General features: G+C 44.3%; 2 protein-coding genes across 2 annotated transcripts; both read right to left on the bottom strand.

The window, feature by feature from the left end:
* Positions 1 to 2,091: 2,091 nt before the first annotated feature.
* LOC129324706 (glycine N-acyltransferase-like protein 3) lies at positions 2,092 to 9,325 on the bottom strand. The gene is made up of 6 exons (XM_054972080.1): positions 9,252 to 9,325; positions 8,826 to 8,963; positions 7,842 to 7,949; positions 7,213 to 7,339; positions 3,734 to 3,854; positions 2,092 to 3,030 (listed from the first exon to the last, which is right to left on the bottom strand). Exons 2-6 carry the CDS (start codon positions 8,901 to 8,903, stop codon positions 2,610 to 2,612), a joined length of 855 nt encoding a protein of 284 aa, XP_054828055.1. The 5' UTR covers positions 8,904 to 8,963; positions 9,252 to 9,325; the 3' UTR covers positions 2,092 to 2,609.
* Positions 9,326 to 14,134: 4,809 nt separating this feature from the next.
* Positions 14,135 to 16,469, bottom strand: LOC129323554 (olfactomedin-like). The gene is made up of 2 exons (XM_054970089.1): positions 16,394 to 16,469; positions 14,135 to 15,171 (listed from the first exon to the last, which is right to left on the bottom strand). The coding sequence occupies exons 1-2, from the start codon at positions 16,467 to 16,469 to the stop codon at positions 14,135 to 14,137; spliced, it is 1,113 nt and encodes a 370-aa protein (XP_054826064.1).
* Positions 16,470 to 21,013: the final 4,544 nt, after the last annotated feature.

Below are 21,013 nucleotides of genomic sequence, written 5' to 3'. Positions count from 1 at the left end.
CCGGTCACATTACCTCATTAAACAGACGCATTTCATTCGCATTTCTCCCGAATGTGTGGTCACAGGTTTTCAACGGGAGTTTCACGGTGGCCGTGAATGGGCCAATGCACAATTTACATGTTTTTTTTTAAAACCACCCCCCTTCCTGTCTCTCCGGCCGTTCCGAGAGTTCCTATTGGCTGATTCAACTTGCAAGTGCTCCGTAGTCTGCAGAAGACTGTTTTTGACTTCATAGCATTGGATTTATTGATTATGCTGTTTCTGAATCAAATCTGGTAGTTTGAAAAACCATTTTAGGGTGAATCCATCCTCAGAACGGACTCACGAAACTTCCTTTTTAACTGTTTTTTTTTTAAATTTTATATTACTGTAATATCGAAATTATGAAATATTGAAATAATGACACTCCAAGGAAGTGAAACTTCAGTGAAATTCAGGCACTGAACTGTCCTGCGTAGGAAATGCCCACGAAAGCTTCCCACATGCTTCCAAATTTCCAAAAAAGAAACGGGAGAGAGCCATCAGTGCTGTCAGTGGGGGAAAGAGAGGCATCATTATCTTCAATGATGTTTCTTTATAAGGCAAGATCGAAATAACGGAAAAGTGCGCTCAAAAATTTTTTTAAAAAATGGGCAGGAAAAAAAGGTCCCGCCCAAAAAAGCGGTTTTCGAGCGGCCGTGTGGCCAGAGGGACGCGCGAGAAAGACGGCTTGGAAGCAGGAATGTGAACGAAGAGGAAAAAATCGCGGATTGGAGGCAAACGGAAGATATCCGATAAACATGCGGGTAATGGGTGAATGTGGATTCGACCCAGATCAATAGATAGTTGAACCAATAATAGAAAATAAGATCCCTGTTCAGAATGCATGAGCAGGATCTGAGCTGAACTTGTGGGTGTTTGAGCATCCAAACTTGAGAACCTCTAGAGATGATCTCTACACTCAAGTTAGGTAATTATATACCTTTGCATTCCTCTTTGATCTTTATCCCTCATTTTAATCTTGCACAAGTGTTTGGGCATTTGGAATATTTGCATTTATTGTGGGCAGTCTAGTATTTGGTGTTGTATACTTGATATTTTTCTGACTCTGTATGTGTCTTTTATATCTTGGTCAATAAATTATCTTTGCTTTCAATATATATCTCTTTTCCCCCCCTCAGACTTGCTTTGGAGCCCCATCTCTTTCATAAACCCCTCAAAAGAGAGTATGGCAGCCCAGATTTGGACACAGTTCTCTAGCCAGATGTTAAAACTTAAGTCAACATTCCCTTCTATGACCAGAGCAACAGATGGTTGTTTAGTGTTTTATTTCCTGAGCTTGGCTAGTTTAGTATGAAGTTGGGTCCAGATCGGCCAGAGCCCATTCATACAAACACCTGTCTGATATACATGTACACAGATTATACAAGGTAACATGTACACAGATTATGCAAGGTAACAGCCTGCTCTGTCTGTTTGGTTTGGTGCATAGCACCATCCCTCAGAGCAGTTACCACTTATTGGACAACTCCCTTGGCAGCATGCATGCAATCAAGGGAGTGCTGGGAATCATAATTGGGTAAACAGTTCACTAGAGAGTTGCAAGATATAAAAGCCTTCTGGGTAAATGATACTGTTGGAAGAGGAGAATTCAGCGCTGTCCCTTTCCTCAGGTTTCAGAGGGGGACAAACCAAAGAGTTAGAAAAATAGAGAGGTCAGGGAACTTTGTTTACTGCTCTGACTGTCCTTTGATATGTCGATTGCTATTCTCAGGATTTCCTCCCCCTGACTTCCTCCCTTTCACTTATTCTCTTCCTGGCATTGTTCCAGGCAACACCTCTCTCCTTCTCCTCCCTCTGTCTTGGCAACATGGATGCAGGCCTTGTCCTAGCATCCATGTCCATCCTTAGACTAGATAGGTAGTTAGGATCTGTCTCTCCTAACTTGCTATCAGAGTATGGAGTTCCTACAATAAAGAGCTCTTATTTCTTTTCTAAATATAAAGCAAGCATATGATTTATTATTTTCTGTCCTGCACACACACCAGCCAGCAGAATGAGCTCACACAACCACCTATAATCACGCTTCCTATGTCAAATGATTGACTCTGCTAATGGCACAAACATGGAATCCTTTAATTAGGTCTCTGGGGCATACAAAGTAAGTTTTGTACTGCATTTATTGCTTTGTAAGTGGCATAAAGTTTTTTTGTTAATTCAGTAAACTTTTTGAACGGATATGCTTATAGGTAAACCTACCACCACCATTTGCTGTTTTTCTGCTTTCACTAGATAACAAGTGCTTTTATTAAAATGGAAAAGGGGTTTACAATCTTTTGGAGAATGAACCCATGGCTTTGGACAATAACACATGCCAAAGGAAATTATTTTTATTGTATTATTAGATCACTGGCCTGATTTATGGATATGGCATATAATGTTCCTCAACAAAATGATAAAGGACAAACGTGCAAGAGGGATTAGGAAAGTCTGCTGAGTAGAAGAGTATAAAATAAAAGAAATGCTGGCTGGGGGCAAGTGTGAATAGCTCACTACATTCCACCTCCCTGGCAATAAAGTGATGGTTCACCATCTTAAAAGATCACACATATGCTGAGACTTGAGGAGGGTTATATATTTATAGTGGAAGGTTTAGAAGTATGGTAAATAAAACTACACAAGATGGATAATCTTTGGGAGCCCAAATGTTCCAATATATTCTGCATGCGTACATTATCGAGGGCTACATTGCCATATAAGGGGTAGCCACATTCATGGATATGTGTGTACAGTACTTTATTGACTATAGTCAAATAGCCATGACCACGATGTTCTGGAAGGGTATAGCCATGCGCCAATGCACCAAAAGAATCCATGATGCCCCAGCTGATCGGGCATCCATTGCTGTCCAGGATGCAGCGGTTGGGGAAGGAGCGCAGCAGAGTGGCCAGGTACCGACGACTTTGCTCATTGCCTCCATAGGGCCATGTTTCATTCAGCAGGTCAGCATGGGAGCTATTCAAGGTGGAAAGTGTCAAGCTGGGATCTAGCCTGGAAGAAGAGAGAGACCAAACAAATGATGTCAATGAGACATGAAGAGAACTAAATATAATCTTACGACTTTGGATTAGACTAAAAGTCCATTAAGTCTAGAATTAACAGTGGTTAGCCTGATACATCTCAGAAGTTCACAAACAGGGCATGATGGTGAAGACCATCCCAGGTCACTTTCCCCAGCATCTGGTAATTAGAAAATTCTGCCTGTGTCCTTGAACATTTCATTTGTGATTCTTAAGGTGTTAACATAGAGAGAGAAATAACTATAAGTAATAGTAACGTGGTCGTCCCGTGTGCATGATAAAAGCAACAAAAACAGGCTACCTGCAGACAACGTAATCATTTCTACAGGCTCAAAATCTTCCCCAATTATGTTTTAAAAAAATTTAAACAATTTAATCTTTTAAAATTTAACCAAAAGAGAAAAGTTGTGCAGGGGGATAGGGGTGGGTGGGATAACAAGTGGCATCATGAGGTCTGAATGTGCTTCAGGAGTACGGAATCTAGATGCAAGGCAACTGAGAGGCAGTTAAAGGAAAGTTGGGTGAGGAGAGAAAATTAGTCTGATCAAGGAAGCCCTTAAGTATCAAAGCCATTACAAGGGAGACCGAGGGGCAAATATCAGTTTAACCATGACTGTCTTGACTACAAAATTTCTGCAGTTGTCCGCAAGCAAATGGACAAGATAGACACTTACTGACGTGTGGGCATTTTATTTGGGTCAGGGTGCAAGTAAGTGAAGTAGGAAGAGGATGATATCTGAATTTGCTTGGCGGCAGCAGCAGCTTTGGATGCCTCATATATCCCATCCTGGTGCCCTGTAGAGAACAGTAAACTATTCAGTCGCAGACAGAAAGGTGCGTATGTTGTGGAGTCAGGTTAGAAGTTAAATGGACACATTCAGGATCACTTCATAAAGATTAATTGCCCTTCAATTGGGTAAGTAGCATTAAAAAATTGATCCCTCCTCCTTTCTATGGCTACCCCTTGGTGGATTAGCAGTATGTACCCCCATCCTTGAGAAGTGTGTAATTCCGCTTAAAATGAACAAAATGTTGTTCTACGAATATAAACTAACATAATTACATACTTGAAACTATCTGCTTAGGATTGTAATGTAAACATTGTACATTATTTTAAAGGATTGGAAAGAATCCATTGTGAGCAGTCTTAGGCACCTTTTGGAGGGGAAAGTGGGATATTTAAACACATAAATGATGGAGGAAAGGCACAATTGATAATTATGCTGAACCAATCTAGAATAAAGAGCTGTCACTAGCCATTTCCATCTTTTTAATACAGCTAAAATGTTGTTTTTGGTTTGTTTTTGCTAGAAAAACTGGTTTATTCTCTCATTCTTCGCTGGACTGAGAGCCAAGCTACAAGTGAAGCCTTACACAGGTTGGACACTTGTCAGTTTACCTCAAGTTTTGATGGGAAATGTAGGCATTCTCGTCTTGCAGCTTGGCTCTCCATTACAGCTGCAAGACCAGGATGCCTACATTTCCCATCAAAACTTGAGGGAAGCTGACAAGTGTCCAACCTGTGTCAGGTGCCACTTGTAGCTTGGCTCTGAGACTGCTTTAATTTTCCTCTTCACTGACTTTTCCCTGTTTCACTCTCTTCCATAATTCTGCTGCCTGATGGCCCTTTTGCCTTATTTTGTCCTCCTTTCCCCTTTGTTGCTCTCTATTCATTGGCTTCTCCTTCCTTATCAAATCTAATCTAAGTTACTACTTTTTGTTGCTTTACTCCTTAGCTCTTCCTTAGGTCTCTGTCATTATTTGCCTCCTGTTTTCCTATCTCTGCCAATGTTCCCCTCTTGGCTAAGCCTACAGGTACCTCTTCTGGCCACTCTCTTGTGTTACTCTTTCCTTCTCTATTTTAGTTTTCTCTGAGAGCTAAACTACACGAGACACCCGACATGTGTTGTGTTCCCACAAGTTTACCTGGGAAGTGTAGTCCGATCAGCTGCAGCAGGGCCAGAAGGAGGGGAGGGCAAGAGTCAGCAAGGGGAGCCTGAAGCTGAGAGGCAGCTAGCAGCAGCAGAAGGAGCTGCTGAAGCTGCCACCGCCAGTGCCGCAGCTGCTAGACTCAACCACCCCTTCTCACATCCTTCTGCTGCTGCTAGCCACCTGTCAGCTTTGGACTCCCCTCACTGACTCATTCCCTCCCCTCCATCTGGCCCTGATGACTTTCTCCTCTCTGTGAGAAGGGATGGTTAAGTCTAGTGGCAGCAGCAGCGGCAGTGGCAGCAGCCTCAGCAGCTCTTTCTGCAGCTGCTAACCTCCTGTCAGCTTCAGGATCAGCTCTCTTCAGGCTCCCCTCACAGGATCTTTCCCTCCTGTCCTTCTGGCCCTGCTGCTTGCACTGACATGCTCCTGGAGAAAAACCTGAGCAGAGCAGATTTTTGCAAGAGATAAAAACCACTCCACTCGGGTTTTCCTCCAGGAGCTTGGGGGCAGGGAGAACAGCATGTCAGAGTAGCAGCAGCAGAGCTAGAAGGACTAGAGGGAAAGAGTCAGCGAGGGGAGCCTGAAGCTGAAAGGCGGCTAGCCGCAGCAGAAGGCTGTGAAAAGGGATGGTTGAGTCTAGCAGCTGCAGCGGTAGCCTCAGCAGCTCCTTCTGCTGCTGCTAGCTGCCGCTCAGCTTCGGGCTCCCCTCGCTGACTCTTTCCCTCAAGTCCTTCTGGCCCTGCTGCTGGCCTGACTACACTTCCCAGGTAAACTTATGGGAACACATTATGTGTTGGGCGTCTCGTGTAGTTTAGCTCTTATTCTGTTCAAACCTGCTTTGCTACAAAGTTTTGGTAAAGATCACAGTAAAGCCTGGATGGCTGCTGTGTGGGTAGATAAATTCTGATTTTCTGGCCTACATAGTAGCCATTTTCCCTGACCCTGTCCCCACAGCAGGCTTACCATTCTTCCAATTACAGTGGGGAATTTCCCACTATCAACGGGTGCTTCTTGCTGCTGCTCAGCTGGCTGGCGTAGGAAATATAGCAGGAAATGGAGGGAACATCACCAGTGTCCTGATGTTCTGATGTCACTCCCTGTGCACCCAGTGCATCATCATCTAATATAGGGGAAAATCCTATGGTTAAACCTCAGAGTTTTGCCCACCTACCAGAGCATCACCACCATATGGTTATGTGCTCTGAATGCACAGGGAGTGACATCAGCGCATCATTGGCAACCTTGGCCCACCAAGTCCCACCCTCCCCACCAGTTGCCAGGAAGGGCCTGGCAACACTACTCTGCAACAGCCATTTCCTCCCTCTGCCACCATGGGGCATTCTAATTTTTAAAAAATTAACACAATATCGATATATCTCTATACTATTATAACAACAGTTGTAGCAGGTTCTCTGAATTCTCACCTTTCATTTAAAAATTAAATGTCTCTAGCCACCTCCCTTACAGCAATATAAGGGAAGGGGCTAGAGATTTGCTTTAAAAAATTAAAACGAATTCAGTGAACATGTTGCATTTATTGTTATAATATAATGATATCATTATAATGATAATGATATAATTGATATAATGATATTCTTGTGCCAGTTTTGGGGGGAAATTGCAAAAGCCCTGGCAGCCCAGGGGTGGAGGGTGATCACTTCCAGGGGATTGAGGCAGGAAATCTGCAGGGAATCCTGCCACGTGGAAGCCTCATTGTTGCTGTGATTTATCTGCAGCTGAGCCAGCAGTGGGGAAAACCACAAAATCATGTCCCTGTGTGGAAGACACTGTTACCTCTCCTCGTCTCCCCATGTCTTTCCTAATGGGGACGTGAGGTATGCTTAGACTCAGGCATGGTTTGTTCTTTTAACTTAGTTTACTGTACAGTGTCTGAGATTTCTCTTTATGGTGATAATGGTGTCATCATTTATGTGGTCAAAGAGGCACTGTTATTCTCTGTGCCCACACTGCGTGGTTGTGCTATCATTTACAGACACTCAGCATTTGGTGATATTTTGGTTGTTCTTAAAAAAGGTATTGCATTACTGGTTTTGGATCCCCCCCTCCCCGCCATGAACCAATATGGGTGCCTAGAATATGGTTAATGGGGTGTCCTGAAATAAAGGCCAGGTATTGGACAGTAGGAATGACAGGAAATAAGAAAGGCGCTGTTGGGTCTTCATATCCCTTAACTCTTTTGTTATAGGAGGTTGTCTGTTACCAATGATATAGAAGGTCTGGTCCCAGTTGACAGCATCTGAATCCCGTAACAGTGTCTGATACACATCAAGATCATGGTAGAATGCTGCATACATGTTGGTGTATAAATCAGAGTCATCTGAGGCAACCTAAAAGAACAATATAGCGTTTAAAGATGATGAACACGATAATATTGCTGTACAGTGCTGTGAGGCCATCATTATAGAATGAGTGGAATTTAGGATGTGCTTAGCTTTCATTCTGAAGTGCAGGAAAGGAAACTGTTTATTCCACCTATAGTTCAGAGACCAAGAGTCATGCTGAATATACACACACCATTAGGATAAGGAGGCAATACCCCTGTGAGGGTTGTCAGACTTTTCCTGGCACAATTGTTAGGCATTCACCAGCTAGCTCTGCTCAGAACTTGCAGATGATTTTCATAACTTGAGGGTGTGTGTGAAGTGATGGGGAAAGCTTCACCTGTGACATTTCTGAGCTCTAATAAATTGTTATTGTTCTCTTCCTAGGAACAATACCTGACAACCCTTCTCCATTTGATCATGGCTTTATAGTAAAAGCCACTCCATATCTCATTTCCTTGCTGGAATCCCATATAGTGTGTCCCCAAGAAACTTTGAAGGCTGTTACCTCTCTGCGTGGCCGAGTGAGGACAGCTTTGAAGTTTGGCCATGAATCCACAAGCACTTCATGCCCAACTGGGTTCCCACGGTTTATGTTCATTACTGCTCCATGGACCTGCCAAGAATCATAGGTGAGAGTTGGTACTGAAGAGCAGATCAAGGGGGGACTCTGATAGAATGGCTGTGATGCCTTGTGTCCACAGCACATTCATGGTACATTTGAGTGCACATTTCCTAATGGATACTGGACAGAGATGCAAGAATTTGCACGTAGGAGTAGTGTCAGCAATGCATGGCAGTGTCCATGTGCATCATCCCCATTCCTGATATTGGGGCAACTTCTTTTTAATTCCTAGAAGTAAGGCTGTCTTTGCTCACTAGGGAAATCAGTAAGTGAATGATGGATTTCTGAAATCAAACAGAAAATACATGGGTATGTAGAGTGCCTCTAATATTCCATTCTCAATGCTCATTTCCATACTTCACATTCAGACTCCATGCTAAACCTTCATGCTGTCTCTCGTTGGTGGTAGTCAACTCAATATGCATGGGCACTGCTCTTACTCCTAAGGAGCAACACATCCCACAATTTGTTTTTTGGTAGGAAGTTTTCTAATGCACTTCCAACTTAAGCATTCACCCTGTGCAAGTAAATTCACAGACAGGCCACTTTACACATTACAGAGCATCAACCCCAGGTTCATCCCAACTGTCTATATAACAGGAATCTGCAGCCAATCCTAATTCTTTGATGAGGGTACCTTTCTCATGCATGCATTTTAAGTACATGTTTTTCACACCCAAGTAAACACAATGTATCAGGAGGCTATCAGATACTGACTGTGGAGAACAGGGTAGATTAGAATGAGATGCCAGGAATCTAGCTGATGCTTGTGGCTCGTAGTACAAAGAGGAGGTTCTGCATCTCTTCCCCCTTCTCCTTTGTTCAGGGCCATTTCTAAGATAGGAAAAATTTATTGCTCAAGTTTACCGAAAGGGTCTGAGGAAGGCTCTTCCTCAAAATTCCCTCCAGCAGTTGCAACTTGGAAGGGCAGGACAGGATCAGCATAACTCAGCAGGCAGAGGCTGATGGGTAGGAATGAACAGAAACAGGTTGGGTGGTAAGCACCTGTGAGAAGGGAAGAGAAACCAATTATCATCACCCCCAGATCTTCTGCCTCAATGAAAAAAATACATTTTGAACTCTTGTGCCAACACACAGGTGTTCATTGGTACAGCTCCTGTGTTCCCAACAGTAACATTAAATCCCCCGCCCTCAGAACAGTGCTCAAGATAATCAAGATCATATTGTTCTGGGCCACTGTCACCCATCACACCATCAGTGGTGCACCTGTGGCCAGCTGGGTCTTGCTGATGACAAGAACAGATTAGGAATGATCGAATCAGCAATACGCACCCACTCAGTCACTGTGTATTCCAGCCAGGTCTCTTTAATGGGCTGCATTGCTGGTAGAGATACTTTTATCCCAGAAGAAATGAACCATTAACAGATTTGTTCCTTGGACTGTAACCCAGGGCCTTGTGGGCCAAGATAGCATAACTGGGCAAGTCTATGATTAAAGATGGGATGCATCTGATCTGTTAATATTCGGTTTAGGAGAATCACCCTGCCAGCCCCAGCCATTCCTACTAGGAGATGCAGAAGGGGATAAAAGAAATGTATGGCTGGAGGATGTAGGGGGAGGTGACCAGGAATTTTCTATTGCTGCTGGAGAGCTTCTTCAAGTGAGTGTGAGAATAATCTGCAGTCAAACTCAGTGATCCTTGACAACTTTTTTTTGCTCCAGACCACACACCCCTTTTAGTTAGCTACTATTGTTAGTCAAGACACTGAGCTTGCACATTTGGAAGCATCCCCACTGTAGTTTATTTACAGCATGTACAAAGGTTGATAACTGCACAGGCTTTTGCTCTGAGCTCTAACAGGGTAGGATTGTCACATTTCTTGTCTTAGGTCTTGGGGAATCTGTTTGCATTTCAGCTTTCACTGGGTTGCTTTAGCAGAGGCCTTGGTCCCTCCCACCTCACACCTGAATCTTGCAACAGATTGGGGGGTGTTGAAGTGAAACCTCTTCTGACCGCCATGCCCTCCATTTGCAGTTACCCTGGAGTTACATCAAGGTGGTGCCCATAGTTTATGGTGACTTTGCAGTAGCCTGATTTGTTTGGTGGCACTTGGAATTTTTTCATGTTATTTGGATCAATGTGGTTATAATGTTTTTATTATAGTAAAGGGTCCAGTAGCACCTTTAAGGCTAACCAACTTTATTTTAGCATAAGCTTTTGAGAACCACAGCTCTCTTGGTTCTCAAAAGCTTAAGCTACAATAAAGTTGATTAGTCTTAAAGGTTCTACCAGACTCTTTACTATTTTGCAGCTACAGACTAACATGGCTAACTCCTCTGGATCAATGTTTTTATTGTATTTTTTTAACTGTATATCTTGTTGGAAGCTGTCCTGAATCTGCTTGTGGGAAGGGCAAAGTATAAGCCAAATAAAATAAATAAATAAATGACTTGGAAGGTAGGTTTGCAGCATAAGTAGTGATTGGGTTGCCCTGACAACGGCAACACTTTGGTTCGAGTAGACTTGGCTTTCACTGCCGTCCTGCCCTTTCCCTTCCTCACTGGCCATCTAATCATCCTCCTTTCCTTACTCCAGCTATAATCTGAGGGGTTCAGATATCTCCTGGAAGAGACGCCCTATCCTGATCGTTAGGGGCAGAGCAGTGCTGCTCAAAGATATCCACATCCTCCACTTATGGTTTAGGAGAATGAAATGAGGAGAGAACAAGAATGGCAAAGAGCAGGGTAGAGACAACGGACTGTAAAAATGAAAATCCTTCATGTCTAGCCTATCCTCAATGTGATTAGTAGCAACACAGAAAGGGGTGGTGGATCCTCCTACAGTTTCCATCTCTATGGGATCCTAGGGGGCTTCAGAGTCACTGCCCTGCTGCTGCCCTGCATGTCACCAGGGCAGCATGAGAAGTGACCAGCCTGGAGTGGCCAAACAGCTTGAGGAAGTTCAGAGAGGATGTGGGCACTGCAGAGTCAGATTAAGGAACTGAGGAGCTAAAGGCTAACAGGACTGAAAGGCCTAAGCATATCGTACATATCCTGCAAAAAAAAATCCAGCAAGACTAACAAATTTATCTGTTATTCAAATAAACAAGAAAATCTTCAGCATGACTCACAGCGCTTACTGTTGATTGACAAGGCACTCTGGATGTTGCACACACAACCAGCAGCTCTAGGTACTGAAGGCTGAGGATTGGGGCCTATAACTCTCCTCCACTCAGTTGGATCCTGTGACACCCCTCAGGCAAATCTTCCCCCAACAGAGAAAGACTTGCTTAAACAAAGAAGGGTTTTCTGTCTCCGTCAGAAAAAGTCATTTATCATTCAATGAAGCTAGTCGAATTGTGTAAATAAGCCTTATTCAATATTTTCCATTGTGCTCCTCTTCCAAGGAGCTCCTCCTTCAAGGAGCTCATGGTTCTCCTCTCCTCCATTTTCTCCTCACAAAAATCTTACGTGGTCAGGTTACGAGGAACTGAACCCCAGTCTGCCCAGTTCTAGTCTGGCACTCAACCCAGTGTACCACACCAATGAGAACTGGAGGAAACTCTGAAGCCAGACATGCTCCTTAGGTTAGGCAATGGTTCCTCTGACATAGTTACATGACTTGCTAGGGTCATGCAGAGGTTTCATATGAGATACATGTTTGTTGTGTATGGTCTTTGGCCAAAAACCACTGAGCAGGGTTTCATAGCAATGATGAACAAACTCAGAATAGCACTGGAAATGTGATTTGGGCTGTAACTGGGGTACCTCTAGGTGTGAATGTCACAGTCACTTGTTAGACAGAGCTCACAATGACAGTGACACACTCTCTCAATGGCTCTGCAGTTCCAGGAGAAATTTGGGGATGGGGGTGGGGGGCAGGGGTAGTATCTGAAAGGATAGGTGCTTATCCACATATGTCTACAAGAGTGAAACTGACTAGCTGCTTGGATGCAGTCTACTGAGCTTCAGCACCCCACAGACCTACATGGGACTCTGGAGAGCAGGTGCAATAAGGGATTGGGGGAATGGAGCCATGTATGCTTTCTCTGCAGTGAGGATCTTCTCTCCCTTATGTCAGTGTACATCAAGCTAGCAATGACAAGCCAGGGCTGCTGCTGCAATGCACAGTAGCACTAAGTGGCTCTCTAGAAACAACTCTTTGTAACAGCTGTACAGCTGTGCCTCTGTGTGCAGCCTCCTCTCCTTGGCACCCCCCTTCCAGGTTAGTTAGGAGAGATACAGCTGGGGAATAGCTTACTTGAAACTTTGTGTTTTTCTGTCTTTCCCTTCCAGAGTGCTTGTCTGCTGGGAGCAGAGAAATTCCACCTGGAGAACTTGATGCTGCTTATTCCCCTCCCCTTGTTGAATATGAAGAGTTTGAGTTGGAGCATTGCCAGCAGATCCAAGCTATCCTCGCCATCTATCCCTTCTTGTGCCAATCTCTGACACAAAACCACAGGGTTCTGAGAGCAAAACCACCCACCCACCCACCTTTTGGTATTCAGAATCCATGGTTAAGTTCCATATACATTATTTTTCAGAGCTCAGAATGAGGTTTTTCATGCCATCTGTCGGGACCTGCCTGACGCGTTTCCCACTATAGGGACCGAAGGAGAAGAAAAGGATGTGACACTCTCTGCGCAGGGTCTTTGACTTCCTTCCAGATGTGATTTGGCACCAATAATACAGCTGCAGCATCCCCTCCCATTTCTCATGTTGCCTTGATTGCTGGACAGCAGCATCTGTACACATGAATCTTCCAAGGGCTGGGGATGCACAGAAGGAAGGTGGCCCCTGCCTCGGAGAGTGCAGCCTGAAGCACAGCTTGAGCAGGGACCAGGAGCAAAGCTCTCAGTGGCTCCCTTCCCTTCAAATGCTATGTGTGATGTGCTGCTACAATCTGAGAGGGGTGCGATGTAAACAGATGTGGCCCTGTCCAGGTTTGGCCTGTTTTGGTGTTTCGGGAGCTGTGTTCAAAGCATTCAAATGTGCTTGCAGCACATCCTTAGAAACATTGGAAGTCTAGAGAAACAGCAAATGGTCAACACGTCTGTATGTTTGTCCTGTTAAAGCTTGGCACTTTTGCATAGTTGTGCTGCTGCTTCACTTGCCTTTAAACATATAACTATGCAGGACAGAGGACAGATATACAAAGGCGGTGACTTCCCTCTTGCCTCTTGCAGTCGGGGTTTTCTTTAGCCAGAATCCCAGGGCTTGATGTGAACATGCTGCCTTGGGCAACCAATCCCATTCTGTGCAAAATGTGTTTCCTTTTGTTTACAAGATAGCAGTCCCTGGATGGAAGTCCCTGCATGGCTACTGATCAGAGTAATCCCAGTGCGAGGCTCTTTCATGCTGTATTTTCCTGTTTCCACTGGGATTACTTCTCTCAATCCCAGTTTTGTTAAGTAAAGCTAGGGCAGGAATGAAAAATAATACTAGGCTTTGTTGTTGATATGCTGTTGGCAGTGATCATTTGCCCACACAGGCACGCAAGCAAGTTGTGATTCGTATCCACATCGTGGTTTACGCCTTACTCTTTTATCCAAAGAGCAGCAGCAATACCTGTTAGCATTCTTTTACGGGAACAAGGAAAACACACTGGAAAAAAGTGTAAATCATTTCAGGAAGTATTAAGGGGGAAGACTTTAAAGCTGGCAGGACAGTTTAGAAAGAAACAGACTTGTTTCAGGGAGAAAATTGATGGTAGAGTTTGGATTGAATAGAAATGCTTTTAATTATTCTGGGGCTACAAAAGATAAAAGAACAGCTAGCCATTTATAAATAGGAAGCCTCAGGCAATACAGCAGGGGGAAGCATTCTACTTGTAACTGGGCATTGGGGTTGATTTCCAAATGAGAATGAGACTTTTCAGCACTTAACTTTTTTAAATAGCACATTGGGTTGCTGATAGAGGAGAGTAGACCAGATGGGATTGGCAGAACCCTTTCATCCCAGGGTTTTACTAGTTTGTTGTATGTACTTTTGCATCTCTATGAATGAATAAAGCAACATTTCTAAGGATAAGTGCAATTTCTAAGTATTTTATTTATGATGTGCTACATTTGTTTTTATTTTTTTCTGGAGGGTGGAATAGGCAAAACCTTTTCTTCTTTTTGAAATATCCTTCATCCATCTGCTCCCACTCACTGGCCCGAGGTTGCCTGCCTTTGCTTGCTGTGCTCTGCCCTTTCTTGCTAACAGCATCGTATTATCTGTCCTGCATGGTATCTCTGTGAACAACAGCATACCTTTCCTTATGGCTGGCATTGCTCCTTCCTTTGCTAGCCAAATCTGAAATCTGATCTTGCTTGCTAGCATCAGCCTGTACTTGTCGTTTTATAACATTGTGCCCACCTGCACTGTCAGAACGCTGCCCTTTTCCAGTAGCCTCAACCTGTCCTCCTCTGCTTATTACAGAAATGTGATCCTTGAATGTGACATTGTAGTATACCAAGTAGGCATCGTTGAACATATATAGGTTCTCATCATTGGGATTGTAATTCAGGCTCTGCACAGTGGGTAGAGCTTTCTCCATGAAGATATGTATATTGCCTTCCTGGGCTGTGTTAGTGTCATAATAGTAAAATATCTCTTCATGCGTTGCATTCACTCTTTGGGTGGCATACAACACTCCACAGATCATGAAACTGTTGGTGACTTCTGTCTTTGGCTGTGTTGTAGTCCAAAGTCTTCCCACTTTCAAGTTGTTTGGGTCTACCTGCTGAATTACCATGTTTCCATTGGCCTTTGAAGAGCCATAAATCATCCACAGGCCCTTTTCATCCCCTGCCATGTCCATGTCCTGGTATTTGACACCCTTATAGGAGAACATGTTATTAAAGGAAGCAGGATCATTGTCTTCTAAATCCTTGTGCAACAGTTGCATGGCATTTGGATCCATTTTGCACAGGGCTCTGCTATCATAGCAATTGTAAAAGAAGGAACCATTGTAGAAGATCACCCCAGCCCCTTGCCCACAGTTCTCACATTGATCATTCTTTCCTTTAAGACTAAATTCTTTAATGGGAAAATAAAGCATCATTTTTCTGTAGGAGGCATAAAGGCGGAACGTCTCCAGTGTACGGTGATCTTTGTTGGCTGGGAAAACCCAGTAATGGTCTTGTAATTTGGTCCCCAAGGCAAAATCTTTCCCCCAGGAGCCAGCTTTGAAATCTTTACCTTTCCAGTTCAATTTCACAAGAACAGGTCCTTTAATGCTCTGTATTCCCTTATGCTGGCAGGTACCTGTCAGGAAAGAAGGGATAGGTTTGTTTATTTAAAGAACTTTATTCTGCTTGCCCAAAGACCTGGGCAGAAGAAACAAGGCTCTCATCCTGTGATGGCTGCTTGCCAGCTGTTCCTGAGCTTTCTTTGGTTGTGCTATCCCTTCATGTGCCATTCATGCTAACCTTGAAATCCTCTTTAGAGAGCTGCAGAGTTAACTAATTTCTTTTACAGAGGGGACTCAGAGCCAAACTAGAAGAGACACCTGACATGTGGAGGACATGCGTCAGTTTCCCACAAGTTTCCACAGGAAATGTAGTGAGAAGGAACCTCTGTCAGGGAGAAGAGGGAGAATCCTCCCTCTCCCTGGCAGAGGTTCTTTCTCTAGGCATCTCATCTAGTCTTCTCGGCTCCTGAATGCATTCAGGGGAACAAGGGGAGCGCACTGGCAGCAGTGAGAGGAAGTGCGCTCTCTTGGTCCCATAAATGCACTCGGGAACCAAACACGCTGGCAACACACAGAGAGCCTAGCAGAGGGCACGCTACAAACCTATTGGGACTTTGGTGGTTACTATATAGACCTTTGGTCAATTTCAGGCATGAGCACTTTAATATTGTGTATGAATTCCCATTGATTAATAATTTATATGATGCCCTGCCTTTTGTATTTGTAATCACCTTCCCTGTATACATTGTTTTCCTGTTCAACTTGATTAGAGTATTGCTATAAATTTGATTGAATTATAACAGAATTATTTATTAGTTAGGTTTCACGGCGAGTTTGATTATTTTTTCTGTGACCCACCCTGAGCCTGCTTGCAGGAAGGGTGGGATATAAATATGATTAAACAAACAAACAAACAAACTCCACTTCAGCTTTCCTTTCTCCACGAACCCTTTCTCACCTCCTTGCTTCCTCCTCCTCCTATTGGCTACTACTGCTTCTTCCTTCCAGCTCTCCTGAACACTGCCAGTTTCTGCATGTCATTTTTGAGTTGCTACAGTAAGTCATAATTCCACCTGAATTGTTGAAGTTTGCCCTCTCATTTTTTAAAATGAGAGATTTTCCTGCAAACATGAGAGTCCACCCAGATTTGTATATCCCTACAAATAGTTACAGCTGTCTGCATTGTATGGATTTTGGCTATCTGTACAGGGGCCAATTCTTTTCTATTAGAAACTGATGAATTTAGTCTGAAGTCCTCCTTTTCCCACCTAAGTTACCATCCTCCTTTGTCCGCACCTGGCTTCCCAAAGCCACTCAGTGAAGCTGCCTCCCCTGTTCCCATGGCACTGAAGACTGCAGGAAGTTCTGTCATTGTGCTTTGTTCTGTGTGTGATGGGGCATTTGCCACAAAGAGAAGTCATGGCTTCACATTCCGTCACAATCAATGGAAAAGATGCTTTGCAGAGAAGTCCTTTTTGCACTGACTTCTGCCAGCGGGGACAAGGGACTTGGATCCCTTTGGAGAAATGTTGGGCTTTGGGGGAAATAATAAGCTCATGGGTTGCTCTTCAAGCAACTCTCTTCACATTGCAAATCCCTGGGAAGGAAGGAATGGGGAAGCCCAGGGTAGTTCCTGCCTTCCGAAACAGCCCTACGCCCGGACAAGACAGGCAGACATTGCTCCTCACTTCTTTGCTGAAGAATTGCTACCTTTCAGTAGTGGAGAAAAGCAAAGCCCTCATGAGTTCCCACCAGTCTGGCCAGATCCCAGCGAGGCCCCCTCCCCCCCCCAACCCCTCTAGGCCATAGCTGGAGCTCCTTCCCAATTCCTTAACTTCTCCCCTCTTCTGCTTTCCTAGAGCTGCATAGGAGGTATGGGGTGAGGCTGGAGCCTTGGTAGAAATGGGCCTAGGGACTCTTGCCTTCCTCCAGTGCTCTTCCAAAGGCTTTGGGAGTGGAAGTGGGGGAGTGACCAGTCAGAAAGGAAAGCAGAATACAACATTCAGGGCTCCAGCATAAATCCTACATATCTTTGGTCAAAGTTCCTTCATCATCTTGGACTTCTGGCTTTTTGTTTTGTTTTGTTGCATATTGAGAGAACGTATACAGAGGGCATCAATGTTGTGCTGAAATACTGGCATAATATGGGTATAATCAGCAAGTTTTTAGTAACGTATTGAAATAATGGTATAATTTGTATCTGTACACAAAGTTTACTATGTATCCTTCCCAGTTCCTTAGCTTCTCCCCTCTTCTGCTTTCCTAGAGCTGCATAGGAGGTGTGGAGTGAGGCAGGAGCCTTGGTAGAAATGGGCCTAGGGACTCTTGCCTTACTCCAGTGCTCTTCCAAAGGTTTTGGGGGTGGAAGCAGGGGAGCAACCAGACAGAAAGGAAAGAAGAAGAATACTACAATGTTGAGGATTCTCCCAACCTACATGGCCTCGGGTTATAGTCTTCTATTGCTTCCTTAGAGCTGTCCCATCAAGCACAAGAGTGATCAAGTAGCCCCTTTAAACAAAATGGAAAAAGTTAAACATATTAAGCTGCATCTTGGAACTCCAGTGGCAAATTGCACTTAAGCTAGATGCAGCTTAATATGTTTAACTTTTGTTTCCATGGGAACAGGTGGAATCTAGATTGTGTTCTGTTTGACTTCTTAAAAACTGTATATGATAATAGTATGGACTAGGTAGAATTTGAAGGTTGGAGTACAGAAAGCAGTTGGGGGGGGCATGTTCCAAAGTTGCAAAAACTCAGGACCAAAAACAGGTCAGACAGTTGGGTGGATTCTACCCATATTCTACCATTCTGTGCATGGTGTCAGAGTGTTTGACGTTGTCATCCTGTCCAACCAACTCAGAGAGGAACATTAATGCACTAGACACCCAATGTTTCCAACAAATAACTTTGTTTGCTATCTTAATCTAGGATTTTTCCAAATATATAGATCCCTGTGTGTGAATGAGTGAAAAGGCAACTGAGTGCCAACCATATGCCAGGCCAGGCCAATCTAGTAGCTTCAATTACAGGAAAATACGCTTGGAGATGACTGATTTAAGAAGGTAGAGCCCAAAGCTCTAGGCAAGCCCATTCAGACGTTTCCTGCTCAGGAGCTAGAGTCCAGTATTTCACACTGAAGGGCAGGAAGGCTAAGAGATACTGGTTTGGATTAGGGAGATTAAAGCACCTGCTTTTAGTCTGGTTGATGGCTGGGGTGGTGGTGGTAGAGAGTGCCCTCAAGTCATAGTTGACTTATGGCGACCTCTGGTGGGGTTTTCAAGGCAAGAGACTAATACCGGTGGTTTGTCATTGCCTACCTCAGTAACACTGTTCTTCATTGGAGGTCTCCCATCCAAGTACTAACCAAGGCCAACCCTGCTTAGCTTCTGAGATCTGATGAGATCAGGTTCATCTGGACCATCCAGGTCAGGGCGATGGCTGGGGGCAGACTGTTTTTCCTAGATGGGAGAAGCTGCAACCTGCTAGAGGCCCTGCCTGTTTGGCCAGGTATCCTTTTGCCCCTTCAGTTCAGAGCATCTCCTTTTGTTTGCTCTTTTTTTTTATTGAGAAGATTTCCAGAACCTGCCCGAGGAGGCTAATAAGATATACTAAAACAATACAAATACAATTTGAACCCTATCAATTAATATAACTCAGTAAACTAAAACCAAAGCGATAAGACCCCATCATCAGAATTTTAAAACACTCAAAAGGTGTGTATGGGGAAGCCTTCTAAATGGCAGGCAAGAGGTGTGGCGGGCCTGCCAGATGCCAGTGGGGATGGCAGCAGGGGGAGGTATGGGGATCAGGGGTACAGGCATCAGCAATGGTGGCAGAGAAGGTGTGAGTACATTGGCACTACAGGCATCAGTGTAGGCAGTGGTGGGAGGCATGGAGGAGCTACTGGATATTGGTGCATGTGATCCCTGCCTCCCTAGGGAAACAGTTCGCTTCATCCCTATAGGCAGCCTGTGAGAAGCTTTCTGGTTTTGTCCATTCATGCCTCTCCACTGAGACCCATGTCTTTTTGCACATTTGGGCATCTGAATTCAGGGGTGTGGAGGAATCCATCTGTTTTTGAAATCTAGGCAGGGTCTCTAAATTAAAGTGAGTAGTTCTCCAGGGGCTGCCTGAGAACTCCAGGGGCACATCAATCTAAGAAGTTTTGTACATTCCTCTAGAGCTCTTTGCATACTCACCATGAGTGATCATCCAAGTTTCCAGGATAATACACAAGGCCCTCAGAATCTCCATGCAGAATCCTCTAGTAATGTAATAAAGAACCCAGGAAGGGCCATCATTAGGCCCTGTCCTGGCCATTGTTAGCAGGTCTACTCATGCCACTCAAGTTCATACAATCACCTGCAATTAGACTCATCTCCTTTCCTCATTTCATCTCATAGGTATTCTTCTTTGGTACCACTCTACAAGGAAAGCTTGAACTGTCCTATGACAACTGGATCCTGACTAGGGTTGCCAGTCCCCTGCTCTCCACACCTCACCCCACTTACCTGGCCACTGTGGGGGAGAATGCGCCAGATTCAGGACAAATCAGCCCCCTGCGGAGTGCAGGAGTGCTCCCAGGGTGGCTTGTGGCTCATGCAATGATGTCATTTCCCGGAAGTGATATCATCTCATTGGCTGGGAGTGCACGCAAAAAGAGGCTTGCACCAGGTAAGTGCCAGGGCTCCAACCTGGCAACCCTAATTCTGACCCTAGCCCCAGTAGGGTTGCAGATGCTAAAGTTTTGCCAATCACAGCACACCCCAAATTTCACCACTAGGTAGCTGGAACTCCACCATAACTACTGATTACTTGAGAGAAAGTGATACATTGGCCAAGAATTTTCTAAGACGTGGTTACTCTCCCAGAGTTGTACAGGAGGTGAGAGGTAGAGCTTCAGAGAGAGTAAGAGAAGATTTATTAAGAACTCCTCTTGGAGAGTGCATTGGTCTTTAAATTACACACCTAGGGCTTTTTACATTAGCCAGATTGTTCGTAAGCACTGGCATTTAGTACAACACCTGCCAGGCTGCGCAGAACCTCCTTTGATAGGATACAAGAAAATGAATAGCTTTAGAGATATTCTTGTGCACACCGACATGAGGGAAGGGGTAGTCAGGAGAAACCAACTGACAGGACATTTTAAGTGCAGACACTGCCGTGTGCGTCCCCTTTCACTACAAGGTAGTGTGGTCGCTTTACCACGACTGGGAGATTAAACTGCACAGCTTTTCTACATGTAACACCCAAGGAGTGATTTATCTTTTACAATGCCCATGTAGTAAAGTTTACATAAGAAGTACAACTAGGGCGGTTCAGATAAGGGTTCAGGAACATCTATCTAAAGTGAGGAGATGGATTAGGGAAGCTCCATTAACAGCGCATTTTCTACAGTTCCAGCATAGGGAGAAAGATATTAGGTTCACAGTCATAGGGCCAAGCTACACATGACGAATGACACTTGAACGGCAAGTGTATTTCTCCCTGTTCACTTGCCCTCCACTCCATCCACTTGCCGTTCAAGTGTCATTCGTCATGTGTAGCTTGGCCCTTGGAGGTTGTACGAGACAAGGAAGGGAGAATTCCAACTAGAAAACTACTCCAGAGGGAGAGTTTTTGGATATTTCAGTTAGGGTCGTTGGCCGTAAGTGGACTCAATTTAGATCTTGACATGACTTGCATTCTGTAATGTATACTGCTTACGTTGTTGGGACATGTTCTCTTTAAGCTTAGAACTGTTCTCTAGAGGGACGTAATTCTGATAATGACGTTACCACTTTAAATGTGTATAGTATCTATGCAGAGTTGTTAATTGCCCTTGATCACGGACATTGTTGGCGCAAATACCAGACCAGACCAGTGATGCCATTGAGCTTGAAAATGTCTCACTAGTTGTGAGTATAACATTGTAAC

The sequence above is a fragment of the Eublepharis macularius genome, chromosome 2 (genome assembly GCF_028583425.1).
Source record: "Eublepharis macularius isolate TG4126 chromosome 2, MPM_Emac_v1.0, whole genome shotgun sequence".
Taxonomy (NCBI): domain Eukaryota; kingdom Metazoa; phylum Chordata; class Lepidosauria; order Squamata; family Eublepharidae; genus Eublepharis; species Eublepharis macularius.
The sequence above is the reverse complement of the archived record's forward strand: the minus strand, read 5'-3'. Positions and strand labels throughout refer to the sequence as shown.

Bases quoted from the DNA above. Each gene is read 5' to 3' on its own strand.
- LOC129323554 (XM_054970089.1), bottom strand. From the start codon at position 16,469: ATGACAGAACTTCCTGCAGTCTTCAGTGCCATGGGAACAGGGGAGGCA. The intron at 15,172-16,393 runs GTGCGGACAAAG...CTTTCCTGACAG, and splicing joins GAGTGGCTTTGGGAAGCCAG to GTACCTGCCAGCATAAGGGA.
- LOC129324706 (XM_054972080.1), bottom strand. From the start codon at position 8,903: ATGCTGATCCTGTCCTGCCCTTCCAAGTTGCAACTGCTGGAGGGAATT. The intron at 7,950-8,825 runs GTAAACTTGAGC...GATTCTTGGCAG, and splicing joins GCCTTCCTCAGACCCTTTCG to GTCCATGGAGCAGTAATGAA. The intron at 3,031-3,733 runs GTAAGTGTCTAT...CTCTTCTTCCAG, and splicing joins AATAAAATGCCCACACGTCA to GCTAGATCCCAGCTTGACAC.